Here is a 27,103-nt window from a genome sequence, read left to right as displayed (position 1 = left end):
GTTTCAGAAAACAAAATAAAACAACAACAACAAAACCCTTCCGTATCATGTAGGCCCCAAGAAACAGGAATCAAGCATACTCAGGACATTTTACTGTAAGCTTAAAACAATGAAACAGTGAATTCATTCAGTAGCAGCCCTTGTCCCTTGACAGGAAGGAAGGTGGCCACATTCTTTGATAGGAAGTTGCATTTTTTCGATTGATTTATTATTTAATGTGAGTGAGAGTTTTGCCTGTATGTATGTATGTATGCCACAGGAACAGGGTTGTAAGCTGCCATGTGGCTTCTGGGAGTCGACCCAGGTCCTCTTCCAAGAACAAGTACTCCTGACTGCTAAGCCAGCTCTCCAGCCCCAGGAACTCCAACATAACAGAACGGAGAGAGAGGCTGGTGCCGAGGTCAACACCTGGAATCCAAAATAAAAATGGAAGGAGAAACCCATTCCTGAACGCTGTCCTCTGACCTCCACATGTGCACTGTGACACGTATGTGTTCTACTGCCCACCCCCAACACACAACATATTTTTAATGTAAAAAACAATAGGCTTTAAGGGCTAATTCTTCAGCCCAGTAGCCCACCTCCATTTTTTGGCAGTTCTTTTTCCTTTCTTAATAAGCAGTCCTGGGGCCAGAGAGATGACTCAGTGGTTTAGGGCACTTGTTGCTATTGCAGAGGACCCAGGTTCAAGTCCTGTCATTCACGCGGCACCTCAGGAGCGCCTCTAACTCTATCCTGGCCTCTGTGGGCACCAGGTACATACATGGTATATATAATACATACAAGCAGGCAAAATACTCAACATGCATAAAATGAAAATAATTATAAAAGTAAGTAGTCTAGGGACACAAAGTGAATAAACTGTAATAAATTAAAAATTATATTAAAAAATAAATAGTCTATTATTTTGTGCCTAACTTAAAGGGCATGATTTTTCTCCATCTCCTCCTGGCCTGTCAGGATCTTCACTTAATTCGTGCAGTAGTTTGCTTTTAAACTCTAATAAAGTTGTCCTTGAGCTTCGAAAACAAATAAATAAAGTAGAAGTTAAAAATTAAGTAAATAGGGCTGTGAGATGGCTCAGAGGTTAAGAGCACTGGCTGTTCTTCCAGAGGTTCTGAGTTCAATTCCCAGCAACCGCATGGTGGCTCACAACCACCTATAATGAGATCTGGTGCCCTCTTCTGGCATGCAGGCACAAATGCAGGCAGAATGCTGTATAAATAAATAATAAATCTTAAAAAAGAGTAAATCCGAAAACAAAATTAGGTAAGTAAATCAGAGAAAAAATAGGTCCTGGCTTGGCATTGGTAAATTTTAAGTTGTGGGTGGAAGGACCTGTGATGGAGCTGTAAAAGGTATGGTCTGGTATATTTATTATTTATTCAAACTTTTATCATTTTTGCTTTGCACACACACACACACAAATGTTCTGTCTTGTCTTTTTGCAGGACTGAGAAGATGGTACGTTTATGGTGAATTCTATCAGCAGCAAAAGCTTTCAATTTCTGCTTTTTCTGTTCCAGATGAGACAAAAGGACCCAGTGAAAGGAATGACAGCGGATGACTAATGCTACCCGCCCCTTTCTGCACTGTACGTACTGAATTTCATTCTCACCGTGTTTGGGTCCTCACGGCCTCATCAGCTCCTTGTGGAATGAGAAAATCTACTTCAGTCCTCATCCTTCACTGTAGTAATGGTAGTGACTGCCATGCTAGAGATGGAAGTCCTGGGTTTCCATAGAAAGGAGTCCCGACTGTTAGGTTTGTTTCAGGGACATTTTTATAAAGACCCACACAGATGGACGTGGCAGCGTGCTGAGTGGAAGCACAGTTCATTGCCACTATCACTCTTCCCCACTTGTAACTTGAGCCCTCTCAAGCTGCCATGCTGGGGTACTTCCTATACTCTTGGCCAGCATCATATCTAGCTCCCTAACGCTAGCATTCCCTAGTCTCCCTTGGAAAACTAGCTGGATAGCTTTAGCATTCACCACGTTTGGTAACCTGGTGCCAACATACTAAGTAGCTCTGTCGTCAACAAAGGCAGCATCTCCCAGCACCTGGAAGACCTTTTAGCCGGGTCGAGGGCTGAGGTGGGGTGTTTCTGGTTTTACCTGTCATTCTTCCCCGAGGCCTGTCCTTCAGTTAGATCCCAGGGCTGCCTCTCATTCTGCAGTGCAGAGTGAAACCTGGCCCTGTCCCACTTAGAGTTGAGGAAATTATTAGATCAAAGAAAACAGCACTCTCTAGCACTCAGAGGCTAAGGAAACCTAGGGCATTTTTGCTCTCTGGCTATCCCATGTCCTTTTCCTTCCAGTGCTGGGATCAAACCCCGGGCTCTGTGCATGCTAGGCAAGACTGTATCCCCATCCCAACCCATATGCTTAAGCAGCTCCTGGGAGAGGGAAGGAGAGGATTAAGCAGCTTCCAGTTTTATAGTCAGTGCCAGGGCCTTGGGAGACCAAGGCCTCAACCAATTGGCATCCTTCCTCCTGAAATTCCTCCACTCACCATGATTTACTGTGTGCTTCTGTTTTTCCCTTGCTGCTTCCTTAATAATTTCTTTTTTTTTTTTCTAGTTTTGCAAGACAGTGGTCAACAGGAAGGCCCAGCAGCTCCACCCTCCTGAGTGGCAGGCCATCTTTGGACGCAGCCTTTCTGTGCTCATTCTTCAGGCAACTTTCAGTCCCTTACTGTAGCTATTTCTAGATGCCCTTTAACATTGTGAACAAATAGACCGTCTGGTATTACAAAGCCTGTGTGTGCGGGAGCCTGATCCTCTAAGATATATGGTGTACACCGCTGTATTTACAGCTCATCCCTCTCTCCATTGTGTTCTGACCCATTTCTGTATGCCCTCCCCCTTTATTTCCAAGTGACATTTTTAGTCTTTCAAATTAGCTGCCTTTTGTGATGTGATTATTTAAGCTCACTTATTTCAGCCTTGGGATAAACTGAGCTGTTTTGCTTCCTGGGCAGCTTTTTGGCAATGTTGAGTATTCACTTGGGGAGAGAGGAGGAGTTAACAATACAGAGATACCTGTCCCCAGTTCCTCACAGTAGGAATGTGGCTTTATAACCCTGACCTCTGCTCCTAGTAATCTCTTGTTGGAGTGCTCTAAGCACTTAGAAGGTACCCAGTGCTCAGCCAGTCCGAGGAAATTTAGCGAATAATAAATAACCCCTACTCAAGTCATTGCATCTCTGGTTAATATTCTTAGAAATCTTGGCTTCTCAGCCCTCCTGTTGCCCACCCTGTCTGAGTCTCTTTGCAAAGCCTACAAGAAACCCATCACTGCCCACCTGGAGAACTGTTCAGTGGGGCCTATAGATGCCGGTCAGACCCCCGAGGAGCACTGTACAGCCATGCTCCTCTTCCCTTTTGGGCTGGTGCTGCCACTCAGCAATAATCCCTTCTCTGTGCTTTCTTAGACCCCTGGGTCCTCTTTGAGGCGGGTTAGGATGCAAGTCCCGGTCTTTTCATGCTGTACAAAATAAGCATGCAAAAAGCTTTCATCCCTAGCAACACGTGCACCTTCCTGTTCCTACTCACCGGAAAGGAATTTGCAGATCAAGAACTCAGCTTGTCCTGCCCCATGCTGAGTTCTGTCCTGGACAATCAAAAGCGAGCAGTGACTGTGGCCTAGAACGCTCACAGTGGGCTGGTGGTGCCCAGCATCCAGGGCAGTAGAAGCTGCTGAGCCCTTCCTAGTTTTTCTAGATTGGCAGGAACAGAGTATGCCTTGCTGGTGGGAGAAAGTAGTTGTATTACCCGACATTTCCCAAGCCTTGTTCAGTCAGCCCAGTGTGCAGTGATCCAAGCTCATGTTAGCCCGGTACCAGTTAGAAAGAGATCACGTCTCTGGTTGGGGGAGTAAGAAGTAGGTTGAGATAACTGATCCTTGTTTTTTGTTAGTTTGTTTGCCTTACTCATTTCTAAGTGCAATAAGGAATGTTCCACAGGACCTCACCTGTGACATCCTGATTGGATGCTTCCCTGTGGTCCTCCTGGAACAATGGTAGACAGATTTGGCCCTCAGCATGGTTAGCTCTGACTTTCATTGAGGTTCTTTTGAGATCAGGAGATGTCCTGTTACAGAAACCTTCCTCTGTATTAGTCTCCCTCAGTATGAAGTCTGTAGGAATGCACTTGGGGCATCTTGGTTTTTGATTAACCTCTCAGCATGGGAAAGGTGGAGAAAAAGCTTTCCCAATGGAAAAAATATAAATGTTCTCCTATGAGCTCTGTATTACCTGTCAATCATATTTATGGTTAAAGCATTTCCTCCTTCATTAACTAGGTTGAAGTCCAGGTATAACTTATCTTGAGAGTTAACTGATAACTTGAGAGTTAAGCAGATAGTTGTTTATTTAGGGGTGAGGGTCAGAAGTCTCCTTCAGCACCTTGAGATCCATCCACATCAGTCACATTAGCTCCAGTCCCGGCTTGCTCTTTCTGCCTTTGCTCTTGCCCTTCCAGCTGTTGCCCACATTTGAAAGCATCCAAATGATACAACTAGAATTTCCCGAGCTCAGTCTGGATTTCGGGCTCCTGCTCACATAAACACAAAAGAGGGATGGCCCTGGTCTGTCCCATCGCCATGGGTGGTGTTGCTGCTGGGCAAGTGTTGGCTTTTAAGTATCCCCTTCCCTCACCCACCCCAAAACTGAGTAGCACTCATAGGGCTGTGATGAAAGGCTCAAGTCTGGTGATCATCCATGAGGGTGTGTCATGCCCCTTCAGACCGGCTGCTTCCATTAGACTTCCAGGGTCGTACTCCCAACAAAAGCAGCAGTGTCTCTGTACAAGGCCTGCTGGGCTCTGGCCTTCTTGTGGAGTGATGCTGGGGAGGGACAGGACAGGGTCACTGTTGTGGGCATGTGCATCCCCTCCACATTCTCCTTTTACAGTCCCTTCTGGGACCCCTGACTTACTTGGGTTGGTTCTTAGTGCTACTTCTTTTACAAACTACACTTTGTAGAACTGATTAGATTACCTGTTATTTAATGTGAGTTTGTGCCTTTTTGTCTCAATCTTCCAATACAGGTATATTGGGAAAAAAAGCAGTCTAATAAAATCCTAGACAGAGTTTTTTTGGAGTCCAACTTATTGGTGATGTTACTATGTCCATTTTTCAATTTAGATATCCTTAAAGCGCCTACTATGTCTCCCCAATTTATTTACCAGGATAGGATTATGAAAAGATACAGTGGTGTCTCTGAAATTTTATTGTAAATAAAGTATTCCTTGTCCAAAAAAAAGAACAACAAAACTTACATTATCAATTTGGGCTGGGGGTTTATCTCAGTAGTTACCTAACAGACATAAAAAAAATGCCACATTCAAATATTCCCTTTTAAGTTCAAATTTTCCCATATGACAGTACCTATTGAGTAGCCATTTTTCCTTTTGTCTCTTTTACAGTACTAAGCAATACACTTATTATTTATTCATTTTGGGTCGTGGACAGTTTTATTAGTTTCAGGCAAGCTGTAATCTTGTAATCTTGGCAACTTCCTGGAAGAGGAAGAGAAAACGACTTTTCTTTAAAGATTTATTTATTATGTCTACAATGTTCTGTCTGCATGTACACCTGTAGGCCAGAAGAGGGCACCAGATCTCATTATAGAAGGTTGTGAGCCACCATGTGGTTGCTGGGAATTGAATTTAGGACCTTTAGCGACGCAGTCAGTGCTCTTACCCTGTGCGTCATCTCTCCAGCCCTCTTTTCTTTTTGTTTTTTTAAGAGCCAGGCGGGGTGAGCGGCTTCAATCTCGAGGCCAGCCTGGTCCAGCGAGTGCAGGACAGCCAAGGATACACTGAGAAACCTTGTATTGAAAATCAAAATATAAAAGAACCAGGCAGTGTAAATCATCCTGATGATCCGTCAAATACACACCAAATAAGAGCAACGACTTGGTTTTCGTCCATTGATAGCAAATTTTCCAAGCTCTGGAGTCCCAAAACGTACTTTGTATTCAGCAAAACTAGTTTGGAGCTGGATGTGGCGGTGCTCTCATGTGATCTCTGCTCTGAGGGAGGCGCATCAGTTGGTCTGCATAGCAAGCTCCGGGACTTAATAGCAAGACTGTCTTGGGGGTCGACGACAAAGGACTGGCAGCGAGTCACTTAAAATGCAAGTGCCCTGTGGCCCCTACGAGGATGCCAAGGAACATCAGAAATGACTTGTAGCGCAGGCGAGGGAGGCCGAGCTGCCAAACGGGCTACACAGAGCGTCCCCACCCCGTCCACATCCGGTTCCTGAGGGTGGGTAGGCGGCGGCGAAGACCTCACGCCGCAGGACGGTAGCGAGCCAGCGGCAGTGGGAGCGCCATGGCGACTTCCGCCCGCGATGCTGCGCCAGCCCGCGCCCTTGCGCAAGGCAGGCTGGGAACGCGGGGCCCTGGAGCGCCGCCGCCCACTCGCGCGTCGGTGCGGGCGGTGTGGCGTGGACGGGGGGGGGGGAGGGGGGATGACACCTAGGACACGCCTCTCCGTCTCCGAGCGCTCTCCGCCCCGCCTCTGGGCGTGTCCGCCCGCTGGAGGCTCCCGCCTCTATTCCCCAGCAGCCGCACCCTACATCCCCGGCGCTCGCGATCCACCTCCTACGGAAGCCGAAGCGCAGTCAGAATCCGGAAGAAAAACAATCCGGAGGGAGCAGTGCGGCAGAGATTGGCGACCGAGGGCTGCTTCGGCCCTCCCTAGCTGGAGCGCGGAGACACTAGCCTAGCGGGTCGCCGCGTGGGCATGATGTCGGCAGTGAGCCCCCGGAGGCCCAGCCCACGGAAAGGCTTTGTACTCAGGTGAGGATGCAGGTGCAGGCCGGTCGGTTCCTGGCGGTTAGCTGTGTTCAGCCTCCTCTGTGGGGCTGGGTACCAAACCACAATGGGATCAAGAGGACAGGCCTGTAAGGCTGGCCTAGTTTGGACACCTAAATTCTGCCAGGTCCGTGTTGAGTGGGCTATGTTAGATCTGATGCCCGCTCTAAACTCGGGCTGTCGAGTTGGTCACTGCAGATGCTCCCTAAGCAAGTGTCCAGTCGGTTTTTGGAGCACACAGCGTCAGACTACTGAGGGCCGATATTCGCCCCTTCAACTGTAGCGTAGAAGTTTTGTTCCTGCTTCTCATGAGCAGTACATCATGGGGTCTTCTTGATCCGGTTATGATCTCTAGAAATCCGACATCAGATTTAGATAAAATCCTTTAGCAAAGTGAAGCCTGCTCTCATGCTTGCTCTCTAATCACGAGGAACACCGCTAATCATCCAATCACGGTGCATGGATTTGCTGCTAATCCTCAAAACTGAGAACTGGGACGAGAAATCCCGAGTTTTATTCATTATCCACTTAGAGTGAGTGCTTGGGAATAGAATAGAAGGAGCCATTGAGTGAAAGGGTTCCCTGCCTTAATCCTCTGCTGGACAGCAGGGGGAGACGGAAAACAGCGAAGTAACGGTCTCTCAGGGGGCCTGGGAAGGTGGTTTTGTATTATTTTGTTTGTATTCATAGGGAGAGGCAGGAAATTGTTTTAAGCCAGCCAAGAATTTCTTTTTTACAAGTCATGCTTCTTAGAACATGTGCCTCTAAGAACAGCATCTGGTGGAGAAGAGATGTTTCAGAACAGCCTGCCCTTCCCTCTCTGGATGGATCTTTGGGATCTTGTGCTTCAGTACCTCAGTATTCCTGGAACTCACAGGCTTCATCTCTGTACAGTCTCAGCCCCTGCTTGCTCTATCCTGGGAACAGTCTGGGATTCTTGGACTGTTGCTATAGCAACACACTCACTCAAAGGTTTAATGAGTCTTCATTTTTGTGAACTTGTAATGGAGATTTAATGGTCTCTGAGAGCTGCTAATTATTTCTCCCAATACTCTAGGACTTTTAGGGAGCTGAGATTGGAATGTTATTCTCCAATTGGTGACTTTTCCCAATAGAGAATATATACTCTTGAGAGAGATATTAAGAAACCTGTTACTTAGAAACTTGGATGTAGGCTGCGTGAAGACCTTGGCAGAATCTGCTGTGCTCCAGGAATGTGCAGGGCAGAAGTGAGAAAGGGAATATGCTGTCGACTTTGTTCTTCCTGGATTTCTGTTCTCCCAGCTCTGAGGCATGTGGCCAGTTACAATCAATCTCCGACACCATCTTGGTGCTCCCAGGAACCCATAGTTTGAGGTGTGGGAGTACAAAGTTGCTGACTGAACCACAGAGGCTGGTGGATGAGGTGTAAATAGCTGGAGGGGCTAATGGTAACAGGTTCCTGTCTGTCCAAGTCTTCAGTCCTTCCTTTTCCTGGCCAGCTGCTTTGAGTTCCCTTTGGTAGCTCTGGGTCAGGAATGGGCAGCTGTAAACCTGAGCAGAGGAGCCAGTTCAAGGGGAGAGATCCAGCTTCAGGGGAGAAAGCGGAAGGTAAAAGCTTTATACTCCATTGCTCCTTTTCCTCTTTTCCTACCGCAAGATGCAGAAACAAAGCTGGGCATACACTATACAATTTTAATGCCAGAATTAGGAGTCAGGGGAGGGCGGATCTCCACGAGTTCCGCAACTCTGTCATAAGGAGTTTGAGGCCAGTCAGGGCTGCACAGTGAGATGCTGCTTCAAAAACACTAAACAAATATGCAAATACATTTCTCATTAACACTGGAGTGGAAGCCATTGACAGGCCTAGTTCCCTTATCTGGAAACATCTTAGCCTCCATTTACCATCCTTTCCACAGCATGCATGTAGTGACATGGAATGTGGCCTCAGCATCCCCCACTGTGGACCTCAGTGACCTGCTTCAGCTGAACAACCGAGACCTGAATCTGGACATGTATATCATTGGGTGGGTATCTGAAGGGCCCTTCCCCCTCTGCTCCTGTCCTCTCTCAGTTTAGAGTCTGAGGTTAAGGAGCTTTCATGCTCCTTGGGTCCAGTCTCAGGTTTCTTATTCTGGGTCAGCAATGGTCATGGGTTGGAGATCAGCAGCCACACAGCTAGGGAAGAGAGAAATCTTGGTCTTCAGAACCCAGGTCTGAAAGTCTCCTGAGGTCTGTGGGAGAAGCAATGTCGTTGAGGGCAGGGCATGATCTCTGACGTGGGATGGTTAGTTTGCAGGAAATGAATTCTGGAATCATAAGCCTTCTTTCTGATGCTGCATTTGAAGACCCGTGGAGCAGTTTCTTCATGGATATGCTCTCCCCTCTGAACTTCGTCAAGGTAAGTTAAGAGCGCATGAGCCATGGAGGAATGTGTGTCACCTGCACTGACTCCAATTGTTTGTCTGATATGTTCCTCTTTTTTCCACTCAGCTTTTTATGTTCTTTCCCATTCACTAAAAGGTTTAAACCTAGCCAGTCGAGGTGGCACAGCACATACCTGTAATCCCAGCACTTGGGGAGGCAGAGGCAGGCAGATCTCTGAGTTCGAGGCCAGCCTGATCTACAAAGTGAGTCCAGGACAGCCAAGGCTTGTCTTAAAAAACCAAAAACCAAAATAATAATAATAATAATAATAATAATAGATACGAAGGTTTAAACCCCACACTACACTTGGCTCTCTTCAACTCCTGCCTGCGTTGTGCTGTTGCAGGGTACCTAGGTCTGAACTATGACTCTAGGGGTTAGTTTCACACTGGATATTTATCCCTTTGGGAGACTTCCTAGTGGAACTGCAACAGGGCTTGTTACTATGTCAGCACCTACTCCCTCCCTCCTATGTCTCCTTACTGCCCAGCATGAGAGCTCTTGAGTGTAGTCCTCGCTACAGTGTACAGAATGCTTGGTATCAAGCCCATGAGCTCTTGGTGTGAGTTATTTTACAGTCTTAACTCTGGAGATAGAAATACTAGACAGATAAGCCCAAGGCTCGGAAATCACATTGGCCCTCCGGGATCTGAATCCAGATCTTTTAGACCGCTAAACTTGTGTTCTAAACTATCATAAATTATTGCTATGCTAGTGTATGCTATGACTGACAGGTAATCCCCTCAATTTCTAGCAGCCCAGAAGTTAGGAGAGGTGAAGATGGGTGCAGTGGAAAGTAGTTGTTAGTTTGGGGACCAGCACACTTTGTGGACTTTTTAGATCATAGGAGAATGACAGGAGGGCTTTAGGTCACTGAGTTTTATATCTGCCCTGCACCCACAATGAATGAACAAACTCCCAAAGTACCTAGTTCGCAGCTTTTTGGAAACACTAGAATTCTCTCTATTTCCCTTTCTAGGACCAGTTTTACTCTTCAGTATTAATTTTGTTACCTAGTTTGTTCAGGGATACTGGAGCAAGAGCTACGTGGCCTTCTAAGGAGGAGAAATAGAAGGCTTAGTTCCCCTGAGGCTAGATAATGCCAGCCCCAGAACCCTTAGTTCCCCCCAAAAAAGAAACTGAGAAGCCTCTTGTAGGAGATTTTGATCTACTCTCTCAAGCAAGGAAGAACCACCTCTGTCAATACTCATTCCTTGCCGAGACCTCACGCCTCCTTGCGCCTTGACTGATTGGCAAGGGATTGGTAGGGTGGAATGGAGCCAAGGAAATCAGCTCAGCCTGTGGCAGGGACACAACCCATTCCACTCATGTGGCCTCCTAAAATTGAGAGCTAGCCTTAGGGTCTAGGCACGCAAAGTAGATGCCTCTCTTCCTCTTAGCCCAGATGGGCGGGAGAACCCTGTTTATAGCCAGTTCCTTTGGGGATTTACTAGCTGTAAGTTGGGAGCTCAGAGGACACTCTTTGCTGCCTCAGTGTCTACCTCCTGCCAGTCCCTTTCGCGCCTTCTCCCTCCAACTGGACCTTTCACCGGGAGGCTCTGGCTCTTCCTCAGAATCCTACCCACTCTTCCATTCTTACCGGGTCCTGCCCTTACTCCCTCCTCTCTTCCCTGACTTCCTGCTGCTCTCTCACCAAGTAGACTGGTCTTTGTGTTAAAGCCCAGCGGCCCAAACCTGCTCTGTTACCTACAGTTACATGTAAATCTATTCCTGTTTCTTATCAGTTTCTTGGTTTCTGTCCTGACTCTGGGATTTGGTCCCTCATGTCCTAAATAGTTATGAATGGGAAAAATACAAGACTGTAGTTCAGCAGTAGAAAACTTACATAGGTTCAATTCCTTTACAAAAAAAAAAAAAAAGTTAAGACTTAGGGTAGAAAGAATAGGTTAGTATATACATTTGTAGCACTATCAGAGGACTCAGACTCCAGTACCTCCTTTGTTCAGTACTGAGTTTGGGGTTCTCCCCACTTATCCACTATGCTAAGGCTGCTTCTGGACTGTGGGATCAAGTTTCATAATTCCTGGAAGGTCTTGTCGAGTTCCCCACCCGGATATTTCCTCCTTGGCCTTTGCACCTCATGCTCCGGAAACAGCTACTGGAGTGGTGGACAGCCCAGCCCTGAGAGATAGGGTCACTAGGGATGGCCTTTTCCCCCCGACCTCTGCAGCCAGCAATAGTAGGGCATTTTGGCAATCTCAAAACAGTCTTCCTAGTTCCCCTAGGAAACTGAGCCCAACATCAGCAAGCCAGGGACAGTGATGCCTGACAGCTGGGGAAAAGCTTAAGCCTTTCCATGGGTGTCGGATTCTTTCTCCAGCTCTGAAGCTTGTGTCCTCAGAACTAACTTCTATGTTCTGTACATTGCCTTCATGGACATTCAGCCACCCAGTCAGAACTTATTTGTTTGTTTGTTTGTTTTGCAACTATGTCTCCTGTTTCCCAGACTGGCCTAAAACTCCTGAGTGCTAGGATTATAGGCCTATGGCCTCATGCCTAACTTCCTAGTTATAAAACACAAACACACACATACACACACGCACACACACGCACACACTCCACCACCATTTTCATGGTACTGTTTCCCTGGGCTAGAACATATATGAAAAAGTTTTCAGATGCTTACTGGCATGCATAGAGCTCTGCAACTGGCCCTCAGCATCGCGGTGAAAAGGGAAGGAAAGTGGATGGGCGTATTAAGTGCACAGTCAGCGAGTTTCTGCATTTGAGTCGCCATCAGACAACTCAAGACTGAGAGTACCCTAAAAGCTTCTCTCTTGTTCTTGCTAATATTTAAGAGTCCCTAAGCCAAAGTGGGTATGGGGGCTCACACCTGTAATCCTAGCACTCAAGAGGCTAAGGCAGGAACATCGCCAGTTCAAGGTCTACCTGGGATCCCTAGCAAGACCCTGTATCAGAAAGGGGAGTGGGATGGGCAGATGGCTCATGGCAGATGGCAGATGCTCATCATGGGTTAGAGCACTTGTTGCAGTAGCCTCTCCAGGGGTTCAGATCTCAGCACTCACACAGAAAGCCCAGGGCCCCCATGGCCACATGTACCGGAGCACTCTGGGGGAGTGGAGAGAGAAGGACCATTGGACTTGGTGGTCGCCACCCTTGCTCTGGGTTCAGTGAGGGACACTGACCCAAAGGAACAAGGAGGAAATCGATAGAGCAGGACACCTTTAAGCTCCACAGTGCTCCCCTGCACAAGATACCACACTCAGATATCATTGGGCCAAAGGGAAGAGCTCCACATTGTATACGGCAGACGCTTGCTCTTGCGTCAGCCATGAGAAGAGAGGCTGGCGATCTAAGGACGGTATGAGTGAGAGGAGCATCTCAGTGTGTAGCCGGGCTGGGAGAGGAGTGCCTTTCTAGTGGCAGGCTACCTTGGAAGCCTCTTCCCAGGACCATAAGCAGCTCCCAGAATGCACTGTTCGCAGCTGAGAAAGAAAGCAAGAGTGTGAAATTCATCCTCACAGTGGGCCCCATAGACTCTTGGTCTGGCTTTGCATGTGGTTCTAGACTCTTAAAAGTCCCTAGTCAGCCTTGGCAGGGATGCAGTTGGCCTTTGCAGTTTAACAAATGACCTTTGCCGTCTGGCGCAGATCTGCCAAGTCCGTATGCTGGGTCTTCTCTTACTGGTCTTTGTCAAGTATCAGCATCTGCCCTACATCCAGATCATCTCTACAAGATCCACCCCAACCGGCCTCTACGGGTACTGGGTAAGCACTGCGCTCCTGTCTGAGACCTGAGCTCGCTAGGGCTGGATGCTTCGGAACTAAGCAGAGCGGTAACGAACTGAGTCTGCATATTGTGTGTAGCCTAGGCCCCTGCATACCCTCCCCTGCCCCGCCCCAACCCTGCCATCTCAGCAGGGGTGAGGTACTCCTGAGATCCGAGATTGGGTGTTGAGTTTTCTGCATGGGACCAATTAGCTGGGAAGCTGTGTGTTTATGGCTGAGATCCTGGGGGAGGGGACCCAGGGTGGGAAGAGAGGGGTGTGTTACCATCCAGAGTCTCTCCCCACGCTCCCCCACCTTTCCTGCCAGGGGAACAAAGGGGGAGTCAACGTCTGCCTGAAGCTTTACGGCTACTACGTCAGCATCGTCAACTGCCACTTGCCGCCCCACATGGCCAACAATAACCAGCGGCTGGAGCACTTTGACCGAATCTTGGAGAGTCAGACTTTTGAGGGAGATGATATCCCCAACATCCTGGACCATGAGTGAGCCTGAAGCTGCAAACTGTCACCCCTGCCCTCCCCCACAGCAGCCCGGGCTAGCATTGACTGCTGAGTGTACTCCCCAGCCAGTCAGTAGCGCTCCACCCCCAGCCCCTTCCCTGATGGCCCATCTGCTGTGCTATCCAGCTTTGCCTGCCTGAGATCTACCTTCCTCTGGCCTCTCTGGCCTTCCAAGAAACCCTGGACACTTGTAAACATCCCAGGTCAAGACCCTTGTTGTTCCTGAGTTTCCCGTGGGGCTGTTTCTCAGCTTGTCCTGACAGGCAGCTGGGGAGCAGAGGTCAGAGCCTGCCCTGTATTTGCCATGTGCTCCTCTGGGAAAGTCCGTTAACTTAAATAATAGCATCAGAGCCAAGGACGGTCCTGTTGGACCCATGCATGTCCTGGCCTTCATCTGCTGCTCTTAGAGTCCTAGAGTCTAGCTTCTCACCTGACCCCTCAGCTTTTTCCTTCCCAGCAGTCCTTGGGCTCAACAAGCCTGTGCCTTTCACTGACCTCCTCACAAACCCTCAGGCTGCCCTCCTTTTTTTCCTGAAGCCTCATTCTGTGGTTTGGAGACATGAACTTTCGAATTGAGGACTTTGGGTTGCTCTTTGTTCAGGACTGTGTAACAAGGCAGTACTACCGCGAGCTGTGGGAGAAGGATCAGGTATCAAATGAGCAGAGTGTGTGTGTGTGTGTGTGTGTGTGTGTGTGTGTGTGTGTGGTGAGCAAGAGGGTCTGGGGTGTGTATGCATGTGTGTGAGGTGAGTAAGAGGGTCTGCGGTATGTGTGTGGTGAGCAAGAGGGGCTGGGGGGTGTGCATGTGTGTGCTCGTGTGTGTGTGTTTGTGTGTGTGTGTGTGTGTGGTGAGCAAGAGGGGCTGGGGGGTGTGCATGTGTGTGCTCGTGTGTGTGTGTGTGTGTGTGTGTGTGTGTGTGTATGTGTGTGTGTGAAGTAAGAGGGTCTGCTGTGTGTGTAGTGAACAGAGGATTTGGGGGGGGGTGTGAAATGAGCAGAGGGTGTGTGTGAGAGAGAAATGTGAACCTATTCTGGAAGTCTATGAAATGTTCAGAGAGCAGCAGTGCTCAGATTGTCTGGGATCTGTTCTCCTTCCTCCCTGGGTGGGAAGAGAAATGTAGCCAGGTTTTGCACATGGAGGTGGAGCAGCCTTACTGTCAGTGCCCATCTTCACCTAGGGAAACCACTGGCATGCTCAGGTGTAGGGAGCCAGGCTGGGCCTAGTTGCTCACACCTGTACTCTCAGCACTCAGGAGATTGAGGCAGGGTGATTGTCCTGATTTTGATGCTGTCTTGGCTACCTTAGTTCCAGCCAAGTCCTAGCAACAGTGTGAAATGTAGCATCCCCCTAAAAAGAAGGCAGGGAGAGGGGCATCCAGATGAGTGTTGGCCAGCCGCAGCCTTGTGACATGCATGAGCCTACTTGTATTCCTGTTACCTCTAGTATCCCAAGCCTGGTTGCCTCTTGAAGAACAACATGCCGCCCCTTTCAGGGCCTTGGTTTCTCTGTGTCCTCTGACAAAAGCCTCCTAGTGGCCCCCAGACAGTTGGAACTCAGTTTGCTCTCCACAGAGGAATAGACAGAGGATGTGGCAAGCAGCTGCTTCCCCTGTTCCTAGGAAGTCACATTTTCAGAAGATATGGGGACTGCTGAAGCAGTGACAGAAAGAGGGTGGTGCTGACCTGTTGAGTCAGGACTGTGAGGAGATGGGGACTGTGTCTTTATCTACAGCTCTTCATTGCCAAAAGCCATGACCCATTGCTCCGGGAGTTCCAGGAAGGTGCGCTGCTCTTCCCACCCACCTACAAGTTTGATAGGCACTCCAACAACTATGACACCAGGTGAGGAGGAATCGGCACCCAGGGGGCTCTGGGTCTAACTGTGCCAGCCAGCCCTGGGGCAGGGCGGAGGTCAGCGCGTACCACAGGTTACAAGCGTTGGGGAAGCAGGAATAGGTCCAGCCATCGACTTAGGAGTGGAACCTCCTGCCCCTTTTTAGGTACTAGCTGTGAGAGCTTCCCAGACTGGTCTGAGAGTGGACAGAAGAATGGTATTAGCAAGAGTAGAGTATAGATAGGGTAAAAGGTTATTGAAAGAGAGGGTATAGGAAAGGGCAGCGGCAGCCCTCACTTAGGAGGGAAGGGAAAATAGAATTCTGGGAACCCTTGCCTGTAATTCCCAGGGCTTGCTAGGCCTTATTCAGGAATGTAAAAAGATAGTTACTAAGATAGTTACTCATATTAAGTTCCTTTGCCCCAAACTTGACTGAGTCAAATACTGTGTGAGGAGATGAGAAACAGTGGTAAGCCAGACATGGTTTTGCACAATTGTAATCCTTGCTTTTGGGAGGTGCAGACTAGGCATCCCTCAGCTACACAGCAAGTTCAAAGCCAGCCAGGGCTACATGAAGGCCTGTCTTAAAAAACAAAACAAAGCTTTCTCGTTCCCTGGCCATCTCAGCGGCTGATCTTGGTTGGGGATTGTCCCGCACCTGAGGCAGGAAGATGGTGGTCACAGAGAAGACAAAAAAGTGTCTGGAGTCAGATCAACTCCAGGCTCCAATTTGTTATGAAAAGTGGGAAGTATGTGCTGGGATACAAACAGACTCGGAAGATGATCAGACAAGGCAAAGCGAAACTGGTTATCCTCTCCAACAGCTGCCCAGCTCTGAGGAAATCTGAAATAGAATCCTATGCCCTGTTGGCTAAACCTGGTGTCCGTCACTACAGTGGCAGTAATACAGAATTGGGCACAGCATGTGGAAAATACTGCAGAGTAAGCACACTGGCCATCATTGACCCAGGGGATTCTGATACTCTTATGCATGCCGTAACAGACTGGTGGAAAGTAGACAGGAACATATTCCTTTAGTAAAACTTTGCCAGAGCTCCTCTAAAACAAAAGAAGGCAAACACTTTCCCAAAGGAAAGAAAAGAAAATGTGAAGTTCCCAGAGAACAATACAGAGGAGGTGTGCGTGGGCTGCTCCTCACGCTGCTGCCCTCAGCTTTAGCTCTTCGGGTGCTTTAGACCTGGTGGTTTCAGTGATGAAATGGGCATGCTCAGGGTACATAGCTCACTCAGACTTGGCTGAGACCTTGCATATGCTTAGCCCAGGACCTGGTGCCCAGGGAGCATGGGCCATGTCTGTAGATGGATCTTTTTGGGAGGAGTGGTAGTCTGAAAGAACTTTCTAAGAAGTTAGAAAGGGCCAGGTAACGAACAAAGCCTGAGGCTTAAATGGAGAGCAAGAACAGCTTTGGCAGAAGGTTTCCTACAAGTTTAGGGCACAGATATTAAGTGGGGAAGACACTAGCAGGGTGACCCAGACTCCTAGTTGTAAAGAGGGAAACAGGTATCTCCAAAGCAGGCCAGGGCTATGAATTTCATGTATGGAGATGCTCTGACAAAGCCTAAATGTCCTTATCAAGGAAGGGGAGCGTGAATGCCCCATTTCAGGAGTGTGGAGCAGGACGGGGCTAGGGCTATGGCTAGGACAGTCTACACAGGAAGAGGCAATGCACCCTGGAGACAGAGAGTAGCCTGGCAGCAGAGTAGGCTGAAAGTAGGTAAGAGGACAGGCTCTGGCTGGCCGATGTGACTGAAGCTGCAGGGAGTAGCTGGTCTCTATTGCCTGTGCATTGAACTCGCAAAGCAACGTGGAATCTGGAAGGCCTCAAGAACCAGCTGGGGCCTCGGAGGCCAGCAGTCAAGACTTCAGTGAGGACTGTGGCTGTAACTTGGTGGTCGAGCAGTTGGCCAGCTCCTGCAAGGCTTTGGGTTTAGTCCTTAGCTGGGAGGTGCAGTTCCCCTGGGGCATAGCACAGAGAGCTGGGTGGGAAAAGACGGGAAGTCCTCACAAGCAGCTGGGTTTGGGCTGGAGTTGGCTAGATTCACAGGGTAGGTAGACTCAGGTAGTAAGGACAAGCCCTCGGATGGCATAGCTAAGGGTGTGTGGGGCTTGGATCTGTTCTCTGGACTTGGTAGTGCTTTTTCACCTCCAGTACTTCATCTAAGCGCAGAGCTAAGTCTGCAGTTCTGTGGTGTAATGCCTGCTAGGCAAGCATTATGCTTTGAAATGGATGCTGAGAATGTAAGCTTACATCCTTATGTTTGCACTATAGGCACTTCCCCTGGGACTACAGAGCATGTACAGAATTTAGTGGCAGCTGTGGCATGCCTGCTCTCCATGTGGGCTCAGCAACATACACCACAGGAACCAACCTCTGGCCCTAGACAGGAGCATTTCAATCATGGTGTCCACTGTTCCTGCCCAGACATCCCTCTATGTTTGGGCTGCAAGCACCACTGAAAACCTGCAGCTCTGCAGTCAGGCAGACTGGGGTTCAGAGTCTTCCTGAATCACAAAGTTTCTTAAGTGCCAGAGATCTAGCTTCGTGTGTAAGGCCTCGGTCTGACACCTAGCCCTGCAGAACAAACCTGCAGTGTGTCACTGCTGTTCTCTGGGTGCACAGAGTGAACCTAGATCCAGCATATGCTCAGCCCAAGAGTAAAGGCAGTGCCTAGCCTATGTTTGAACTAGGGTCCTGACAAGAGTGTTCTAGCCAGACCAACAAAGGGACCCATCAATAGCAGGGAGAGCCAAGCCATCAGGATTAGCTTGGTCGGGAGTTTTCCAGAACTCAAAGGCCAAAGGAAGCTAGCAACCAGAGACAAGAGGGAGAGGTCAGTTAGACTTGCCGAGGAAAGGTGGCTTTGTTTATTTGTCTGTTTTTGCAGTGGTGTTGAACCCAGAGCCCTATGTGCTAGGCAAGTTTTCTGCCTCTCAGTTATATGCCTCAGTCCCCAGGAGAGTATAGCGAAGGGGATAGCGATGCTGGTAGAGAAAGGACAGGCTCTCAGGCTCTCTAGTCCTTCAGCAGCACTGATGAGTAGCAGCTTGGGGGAGTAAGACCCTGGCCTGGGTAGCTGGCTATCTTAAGTGACTGTGGGTGATTCATGTGTCTGTTTAGCTATACACAGTGGCTGGATGATTTGTGTGCGAGCATAGAATGCAGCTTTCATCAGCCCATGCAGTGTCCCTGAGCCAAGATGTAATGAGAACCGATGTGGCTTCATTACAGGGGAGGGTGGAGGGGCTGAGGGCAGGGCGGGAAATCCTGTTAGAGTCGGGGATTGTACCAGGTGCAGTTACAGTAACCCTGTGGATGCAGAAGGAGCCTTGAGCAGAGGATATTACGATCAAAGCTGGTGAAGACCTGTGTCAGGAAGCATTAAGTGCATGAGCAGTTAGCCATGCTCCAGGGTCCGTGCGGTACCTAAAGCTGTCCACGGGGAGCTGCAGTGAGAAGTGTTCTGGCTCACAGAAACTGAGCAGAGTGTCATGGGCCACAGTTACTCTGGGGTCAGCAGATTGGCTCTGGGTTTTCTTTTTGTTTTTTTAGAATCTAGACAATCTTAGAGTTTTGTGGCTTTAGTTTTGTGAAAGGGAAGGCATCTTAATTCATTTGAGAAACAGTCGTACGCAAACCATTAGAGGTGAGAGACACACAGTGAAGCTCAGGGAAGCACACAGGTTCTGTAGTCAGAAGATCTGGGCACGCACCCTGCTTCCACCAAGACAGAGAGACAGGATCGTGGGGGGGTAGAGAGATGGCTCAGAGGGTCACAGTACTGTTACACTTGGAGCGGACCCTAGTGGCACCCACATGGCTGCTCACAACCTTGTTAAGCTCCATTCCTGAGGTTCCAACACATTCTGGCCTGCGTGCATGCGTGTGGTATGTAAACATACCTGCAGGCAACACCCATACACACAAAACAAAAATGAATAGATCTTTTTCAAAAGCTGAAAGACAGGATCATTGGAAAGATTGGAGCAGCCAATAAGACAAGTGTCACAGTGCATAGACCACTTGAAGCATAATACTTGAATGTATTTAATTTACCTTTTATTCCCTGCCTTGTTTGTCAGACAAGCTCAGGGAACTGGGGGTCCAGCTCAGCGACAGTTGTCTATCACATGCCCTGGGTTCCATCCAGCCCTACAGAAAGAATCTCCTTGTTGCTCTTTGGTTTGGTTGTTTGGTTTTTATTTTTGTTTTGAGATAGGGTCTTACTGTATAGCTCCTGCTGGCCTGGAACTTGCTAAGTAGACTGGGCTGGCCTTGAACTCACAAACATTTGTCTGCCTTTTGCCTTTGCTAGGATTAAAGGCATGCACTGTTGATCCTGCTTTTTCTTTTTTATCTTTATTATTATTATTATTATTATTATTATTATTATTATTATTATTTTGTGACAGGGTTTCTCTGTGTAGCCTTGGCTTTCTTGGACTCCCTTTGTAGACCAAGCTGGCCTTGAACTCACAGAGATCCACCTATCTCTGCCTTCAGGAGCGCTAGGATTACAGGTGTGTGCCACCATGCTAAACTTTGTCCTGCTTTTTAATCATTAGCCTGATGTATGGTAAGCCTTGTTGGAAAAGATGAACCATGCATACTAAAGACAGAAGGAAGGGCTAGCTGAGAAGTACTGAGGAGGAAGGAGACAGATGTTGGGTCAGGATTGAGGACACTAATATGACAGAAGGTCTGGGTTCTTAAACATCTCAGAGAGCTGGGGAGAAGCTATGCTTTGGAGAAGTGTATTTTTTGGTTCTTATCACTTCATGTTCATGATGACCAAAGAGACAATGGCTGGGTGGTTTACCAGTAATGCCTACATTCGGAAGGCAGAGGCGGGGGGGGGGGGGGGGTCTCTGTGAGTTTGAGGCCAGCCTGGGATACAGAGCTCCAGGCTATGTTGGGGGTATATATATATAAACAAGATCCTGTCTCTGAACAAAAACCCAGAAGAGTGAGCAGACAAACCTTAAAACAGAAAGCGGTTTAGCCAGAGCTCCCACTTCTCGGCCACTCCTTGATGCCTCAGCTCTTTGAAGTAAGTGTTGTTATCACACCATCTTATATAGTTCAAGAAACTGAGCTGTCAAGAGGTGAAGTCACTTGCCTGAAGGCATAACTCCCAGGTACCAGACCAGAGCCTTCCTCCAGCTGGCCACTGATTCCAGAGTCTGAGTTCATCATGGTATCACCCTCCTTTGCTGAAGGATGTGCTGCTGCTTAGGTGACAACAGTACACTTAGGAGGAAGTAGTTAGCAAAAATAGGACTGAAGAAAGGAGACAGAAACTTTCATGGTGATTGGGATAGAGCTGACTGTAATATTAAGACTGGAGGCATTTTTTGTTGGTTGTTTTTTTGTTGGTGGTTTTTTGTTTGTTTGTTGAGACAGAGTTTATCTGTGTATCCCTGGCTATCCTAGAGCTAGCTCTGTACACCAGGCTGGCCTTGAACTCACAGAGCCACCTGCCTCTGTCTCAAGATTGCTGGGATTAAAGGTGTGTACCACCACAGCCCAACTGAGAAGCATTTTGTGAAGGGGGAGGCTTGTTTTGTCCCTGTTGCTTTTCATTTGTTTGTTTGGGCATTGTGTGTATGTATGCATGTATGCCAGTGTGCTTGTCCATTGCTTTTGCGTGTGACTGGGGAGGCCAGAGGCCAGCAGCAGCGTCTTCCTCCATCACTCTAGACCTTTTTACAATTTTGATTTATTCGTTTTTTGGTTTTTCGGTTTTTGTTGTTGGTTTTTTTTTTTTTTTTTTTTTTTTTTTTCATTTTTTGTGTGTTTTGTCTGCCTGTATCTATGTCCCATATGCATGCCTGGTGTCCATAGACATCAAAAGAAGGCATTAGATCCCCTGGAATGGAGATACAGATGGTTGTTAACACCCATGGATGCTGGGAATTGAACCCAGGTTCTCTGAAAAAGCAGCCCTTGCTCTTCCCTGCTGAGCCATCTCTCCAGTGGCCCTCCGTCCTTGAGACAGGAACTCCCTGTGTACTCAGCACTGGCTTGGAACTCTGTGTAGCCCAGGCTGTCCTCAGAGTCAGAGTGACCCTCCTACTGCAGGCAGCTGAGTGCTGGGATTACAGACATGAGCCATCATGCCTAACTCTTTCAGGAGACAGTGTGAAGAGAGTGCAGGCTAATGCCAGAGTCTGGTGTCTTCTTCAGTTTGTTGTTGTTGGTTTTGTTTTTTAATTTAAACATTTTTTAGTGTGTGTGTGGTGAGGTGCACTTGCTTCTGAGACCAGCTTCTGAGAGTTGGTTCTCACTTTTGCCGTCTTCCATGTGGGTCCACATGTTTAAACTCAGGTTGTCAGGCTTGGTGACAAACACCTTTAATCCCCGCCCCCCCCGCCCCCCCCCCCGCTACCTTTTCTTTTCTTTTCTTTTTAATGATTTATTTATTTTTATTTTTTAACCTACATGTGTGTGTATGAGGGTGTCAGCTCACTTAGAGTTGGATTACAGACAGTTGTGAACTGCCATGTGGGTGCTGGATATTGAACCTGGGTCTTCTGGAAGATCAGCCAGTGTTTGGTTGGTTGGTTGGTTTGGTTTTTCCAGACAGGGTTTCTCTGTGTAGTCTTGGCTGTTCTGGACTCACTTTGTAGACCAGGCTGGCCTTGTACTCACTCTGCCTGCCTCTCTCAGTCTCCCAGATTGCTCGGATTAAAGGTTGTGCCACTATGTCTGGCCAGCCATTGCTCTTTAACCACTGAACCATTTCTCCAGCACCCTTTTCTTTCTTTCTTTCTTTCTTTCTTTCTTTCTTTCTTTCTTTCTTTCTTCCTTCCTTCCTTCCTTCCTTCCTTCCTTCCTTTCTTTCTTTCTTTCTCTTTTTCTCTTTCTCTTTTTCTCTTTCTTTCTTTTCTTCTCTTACATACATAGCTTTGGCTGTCTGAGAACTCACAGAGATTCACCTGCCTCTACCACCTTAGTGGTAGGATTAAAGGTGTGTAACACCATACCTAGCTCCCACCTAATTTTTTGAAACAGGATCACTTACTGACCTGGAGCTCACCAATTCAGTCACACTGGCTGGCCAGTGACCTGGCCTCCACCGGGGGGTCTGCCTGCCTCTTCCCTCCTTAGCATTGGGCCTCCAGGTGCTGCTGCCCCACCTGACTCACGTGGTTTGGGATTTCACAAGGCTTGGTTCAGACCTTGTGCTCCCATGGCAAGCACTTTCTGCTGACTTTTGGGAACACAGAACCCCAGTGGGACTGGGATGTAGCTCGGTTGGTAGAGTGCTTGCCCAGCAGCATGCAGAGGGGCGGTAGGGGCATACACCTGTCCGCTGACGGAGGCAGGAGGACGAGCAGCGAATCCTTGCCTCCATGGGGAGTTAGAGGCCAGCCTGGGCTGCAGGAGACCCCGTGTGGCCACAGTGACTGGGTTCTGCAGAGAGCTCATTTTAGGCCGAGGCCTGTTCTGGACCTAGAGGTGATTCGGCTCATCTAGTCATCCTAGCGGCCCTGCAGGGGAACAACTGTTCTCATCTCCATTTTGCAGATGAGGAAATTGGAGCCTCAGAGGGTTAGCGTGGTGGTTAAGAGCACTGCTCTGAGGTCATACTGCTTGTCTGGCTGTGAGTAGCTTAGTAGCTCCATGGCATTGGGAAAATTACTCCCATGCTAAGACTCAGTCCCTTAGATTGTACAGGGTGAGTGGTGATCATACCCACCATAGGCCTGTGGTTAGCATTCCCCGGTTTCTTTTGAAGTGCCTAGAATGGAACGTTACAAAGTCACAGCTTAGTTCATAACCACGTAGGCTTAGGCAGAAGGTCTTTGGCTGATCTCTGTTGCTTCTATTGGATGCTTTCACCTGCCACTGAGCTTCCTCCCATTCTGTCCCAGAAGCCTTTGACTTCTGGTAGACCCTGAAGCAGACACATGGAGGCACGTTCCTGCTCTCGTGTCAACTCCTTTCTTCCCATTTTTTTCCCTACCCTAAGTGAGAAAAAACGCAAGCCTGCGTGGACTGACCGCATCTTGTGGAGGTTGAAGCGGCAGCCCCAGGTCAGCCCCTTGGTCTCCAGCCTACCAACCTCCTACTTCTCGCTGACGCTGAAGAGCTACGTCAGCCACATGATGTACAGCATCAGTGACCATAAGCCTGTCACTGGCACCTTCAGCTTGGAGGTGAACTTCTGGGCTTCCTGAAACCTGGTAGAGGGATAGCTGTGCTGTACCACACTACCACACCCTCTAGAGCTGGGCTGTAACGTCAGGCAACCTCTGGGGCACCTGTAGGCGAACATGATTGCCTTTCCTCCCAGGTCAAGTATCCCAGTGTTTCTGAGGAGCTGTTGACGGCTCTCTCTGTTAAAAACGTACTCAGGCCCTTTGTGAATAGGCTTCTGTTTCCTCTCGGTCTCTCCCCGGAGGCTAATGAGTTCCATCATGCTTATTACCTACTCTGGGAAGTAGAACTTCCTTTTATTTGTCCTAATTGTATCTAGATCAAGTTGCAGAGGGAGCTCTCTCCATCCGTTCTATCTCACCTAATAACAGTGCATGATGGCCACATTAAATGCCTGCTTCCCTCAGCTTCAGTGCTGGCCCTTCCGCATCTTCACAGCATCTCCCCACAAATCTAAACTGAGGCCTTTGAAACAGAGCCCTTGGGAGAGAGTATCTGTCTGACCTCTTAAAGCAAGTCCCTCTTCCTCCATCCACAGGCACCCTCAGCTCTGGGGTCTGTGCTATCTACCTGGTTCTAGATCCCACTCCCATGGAAGGGCACATTGTCCCCCTGACAAGCCTTTGGCCCTTTCTCTTTACTACTGGCCAGCTAGGGTCAGCTAGAGTAGCCTAGCGAAGTTCTATGCCCACTGTTCTGGGCCCCCATCACTCTAGAAGAACACCTAAGGAACAGTTGCCTCTCCCTCCTGCCCCATGCACAGCTGAACCCGCTGATGGCTGTCCCTCTGATCACCATAATGCCTGAATACCTTTGGACGATGGAGAACGACATGTTGATCAGCTATGCCTCCACCCCAGAGTTCCTCAGCAGCCCCTGGGACTGGATCGGACTATACAAGGTGATGTGGCAGGCAAGGCAGGGACTCCATTATCCCCTGGTTAGTCCATCACTGGGCCTCACAGTTGTCCCTGCCAGGGACAACTGAAGAGCTTATCCTGTTCACCTGGGACCCTTACCAACTTAGGGCCTGTCATGAAAGGGAAGGTTTAGTGTAATGACCAGCCCTGAAAGTAAGACCACCTTCATAGGATTTTCTCTACCTTTTACACCCTCTTCAACCTCTGACTGACTGTCTGATCCCCATTCACAGGTGGGAATGCGCCACATTAATGACTATGTGTCCTATGTCTGGGTCGGCGACAACCAAGTCTCCTTTGGTAACAACCCAAACCAGGTACATCTCCAACATGCAGGCTTGCCTAGACATTCTTGTTTTCTGGAAGGAGGGGAGGGCCCGGAGCCCTGGAGCTGACCCCATTCCTGTTGCCCAGGTATACATCAACCTCAGCGCTATCCCTGACACTGAGGACCAGTTTCTTCTCTGTTATTATAGCAACAATCTGCACTCCGTAGTGGGGATAAGTCAACCCTTCAAGGTAATGGGGTGCTGGTGGGAGAAAGGGAAGGGTACTTTAAAGGCCCTGGGGGGTACCCTATGCCTTTGGAGCTGCGCCTGTTGGGCGGTGGGTGGGGCATTAGGAAAGTAGATGAGACCCCTTTGTACCTCTCCTGCCACTTCTTTTACCTCTGCAGATCCCGCATCGATGCTATTTGAGAGATGATGAAGTGTGTGAGCCTGAGCTCAGATGGGAGTGAATGACTCCAGGGCAGAGGCCAGAGCTCTAAGCCAGTTCTCCTCAGCACTGCCAAGAGCCCTGGGTCTGGCCCGGCCCTGAAGAGGTGGCTGAGGAGCCGCCAGCTCCCCACCGCCCAGGGGAGCTCTGCCAGACTCCTCTGCTCTCGCCAGGCCGGATGAACAACTGGCCCTTTAATACAGGTTCTTGTTACTGAGATGTGATTGAAACAAAGTAGTGTGTCAGTGGTGAAGACTGGGGGACTGCGCACTGCATAAGGAAAAGAACACTAGCTAGCATGCCATTTCTTTATTCTCCCTTCCCCCACACTTAAACACTCCCTCTCACACCCAAGTAGTTGTGCCAGGCACATGCCCCATCTGGCATAGGCCTGCATTCCTCTCACACCATCCTGGGCCTCCAGCTGCCTGGGAGGGGGAGATGTTCACATTTGTACAGGTCCCATAAATTGGGTGGCACAAACAGCACTGGATTCCAAAAGTCTTGGCATTTCATAGTTTGTCCCCATGGGGATGAGCAGAGGCCCTGAGATTCCTGTTTTCAGCTGAAGCTCTATGACTGATCCCTGTTTTCAGCTGAAGCCCTATACTGTGCCCACCTGTCATGTGGAATCTGACCAGGAAGTTCTAGGGTCCCCACCTGCCCTTTACAGAGGGTTGACAGGGTAGAGCCATAGCTGAAGACCTCCAGGGTCGTCCTTTGGATCAAGTTCATCTGCCACCAGTCCTGTCATGTCATTGACCTAGAAGTGGGAAGCAGCAGAGGAGCTGGCTCAAGACATTTTGAAGACCCTAGTGGCAAGCGAAGCCTCAGCATTCGTCAGGTGCCGTGTGGATCTTGCTTGTCCCTATTCCTGCCAATTCCCTTCTGCCAAGAGTGATCCAACACCCCTTCTCCCAGAAGACACCTCAGGGAGTCTTTCCCTGTAGTTCTCACATCCATCTTGTGACCTGAGACTGAGTCACCCTAGTTACTGTATGTAGTTCTGTGTTCTATTCTGGAGCTGCTGCCTGTGAGAATTAACCCCAGGCTTCTAGTGAGCTATGGCTGCCTCTGCTGTGTGTTGTTACATTGGGGGATAATTACAAATGTGGCTTTTACACTTGTATGTGACTCCTTTGATGGGCAAGAGGACCAGAATATAGAAATGGGGCCTAGAGACTGTACTTGCGTCTGTAATCTAGCCTACTCTACCTCACCCACAGGAGCCTTAGTTATCCTGAAAATACTGAGAGAGCTATTGCCAAGACCCAAAACTCTTCATAAAAACACTGCTAGCTCTCTGACTCATAAAGCCCTGGGGCCGCCTCTAGGGCCCAGGGCCGCAATCTGACTCCACAAACTCACCTCTACCCTTCTTATACTTGGAAACACCACTGTCCTGGTATGCTGTGCAGGTTCCCTCCCGAATGGAGTAGGGTGAGTTCAGCCGTGATTGAGAGGCGGAAAAAGGAAGGGGTTTGCTCTCCCTCTCAGGCCCTAGTCAGGATATGGCTGTTCTGGGCCCACCCCTGACCCATTGGGTGGAAACAGGAAATATGTGAGACTTGGTGTGTGCTGGGTCTCAGTGCCTGGCTCTGAGACTGATAAGAGCTATTGTGTGGTAACTGGGATGAGCCTGCTTTGGAGAGATGTGTTTCCCAGAGGAAGGAAGCTTTATAGGCCTTTCCTGGGCGGGGGAAGCTGAGGGAGAAAAGGGAAGGTGCCCAGCCATCAGTATCAGTACAGGCCCAGTGGCCCTCTGCCCCTCCCTTGCCAGCCTCTCCTTCTGGAAAAGTCTGTTTCCCCCCGACTTCCCCATTCTCATTTCCTATAAGGAATGGCTGGGGACCCAGAGCTCAGTTCCAGGCCAGGAAAATGTCAGCTGTGATTTAACAACAATGAAGACAGAAAAACAGGAACACTGGGGGGAGGGGGGATTCACACACCCA

At 48.9% G+C, this 27,103-nt stretch overlaps 2 protein-coding genes across 3 annotated transcripts in view; both read left to right on the top strand.

The window, feature by feature from the left end:
- Pitpna (phosphatidylinositol transfer protein alpha) overlaps positions 1-5,093 on the top strand; it is a 40,486-nt gene extending 35,393 nt beyond the window's left edge. The window contains exons 11-12 of the mRNA XM_021634264.2: positions 1,527-1,594; positions 2,583-5,093. Of these exons, the coding sequence (XP_021489939.1) occupies positions 1,527-1,571 (45 nt within the window). The 3' untranslated portion in view covers positions 1,572-1,594; positions 2,583-5,093. The remainder of the gene's footprint in view (positions 1-1,526; positions 1,595-2,582) is intronic.
- Positions 5,094-6,558: 1,465 nt separating this feature from the next.
- Positions 6,559-26,272, top strand: Inpp5k (inositol polyphosphate-5-phosphatase K). 2 transcript variants are annotated; one of them, XM_060387295.1, is made up of 12 exons: positions 6,559-6,807; positions 8,721-8,828; positions 9,094-9,202; positions 12,861-12,977; positions 13,305-13,480; positions 14,036-14,147; positions 15,231-15,340; positions 23,327-23,513; positions 24,278-24,415; positions 24,668-24,751; positions 24,849-24,953; positions 25,111-26,272. In XM_060387295.1, the coding sequence occupies exons 1-12, from the start codon at positions 6,752-6,754 to the stop codon at positions 25,171-25,173; spliced, it is 1,365 nt and encodes a 454-aa protein (XP_060243278.1). In that variant the 5' UTR covers positions 6,559-6,751; the 3' UTR covers positions 25,174-26,272. The 2 variants fall into 2 exon arrangements, with proteins under 2 accessions (XP_060243278.1, XP_060243279.1); XM_060387296.1 differs by lacking the exon at positions 6,559-6,807 and having other exon boundaries at positions 9,101-9,202.
- The last annotated feature ends 831 nt before the right edge of the window (positions 26,273-27,103 follow it).

The sequence above is a fragment of the Meriones unguiculatus genome, chromosome 7, assembly GCF_030254825.1.
Source record: "Meriones unguiculatus strain TT.TT164.6M chromosome 7, Bangor_MerUng_6.1, whole genome shotgun sequence".
Lineage (NCBI taxonomy): Eukaryota > Metazoa > Chordata > Mammalia > Rodentia > Muridae > Meriones > Meriones unguiculatus.
The sequence above is the reverse complement of the archived record's forward strand: the minus strand, read 5'-3'. Positions and strand labels throughout refer to the sequence as shown.

What these genes read in the sequence shown, in the direction of transcription:
- Inpp5k (XM_060387295.1), top strand. Translation starts at nt 6,752, where the DNA reads ATGATGTCGGCAGTGAGCCCCCGGAGGCCCAGCCCACGGAAAGGCTTT. An exon ending in CGGAAAGGCTTTGTACTCAG is followed by an intron (nt 6,808 to 8,720) that starts GTGAGGATGCAG and finishes TCCTTTCCACAG; the next exon opens with CATGCATGTAGTGACATGGA. An exon ending in CCCCTCTGAACTTCGTCAAG is followed by an intron (nt 9,203 to 12,860) that starts GTAAGTTAAGAG and finishes CGTCTGGCGCAG; the next exon opens with ATCTGCCAAGTCCGTATGCT.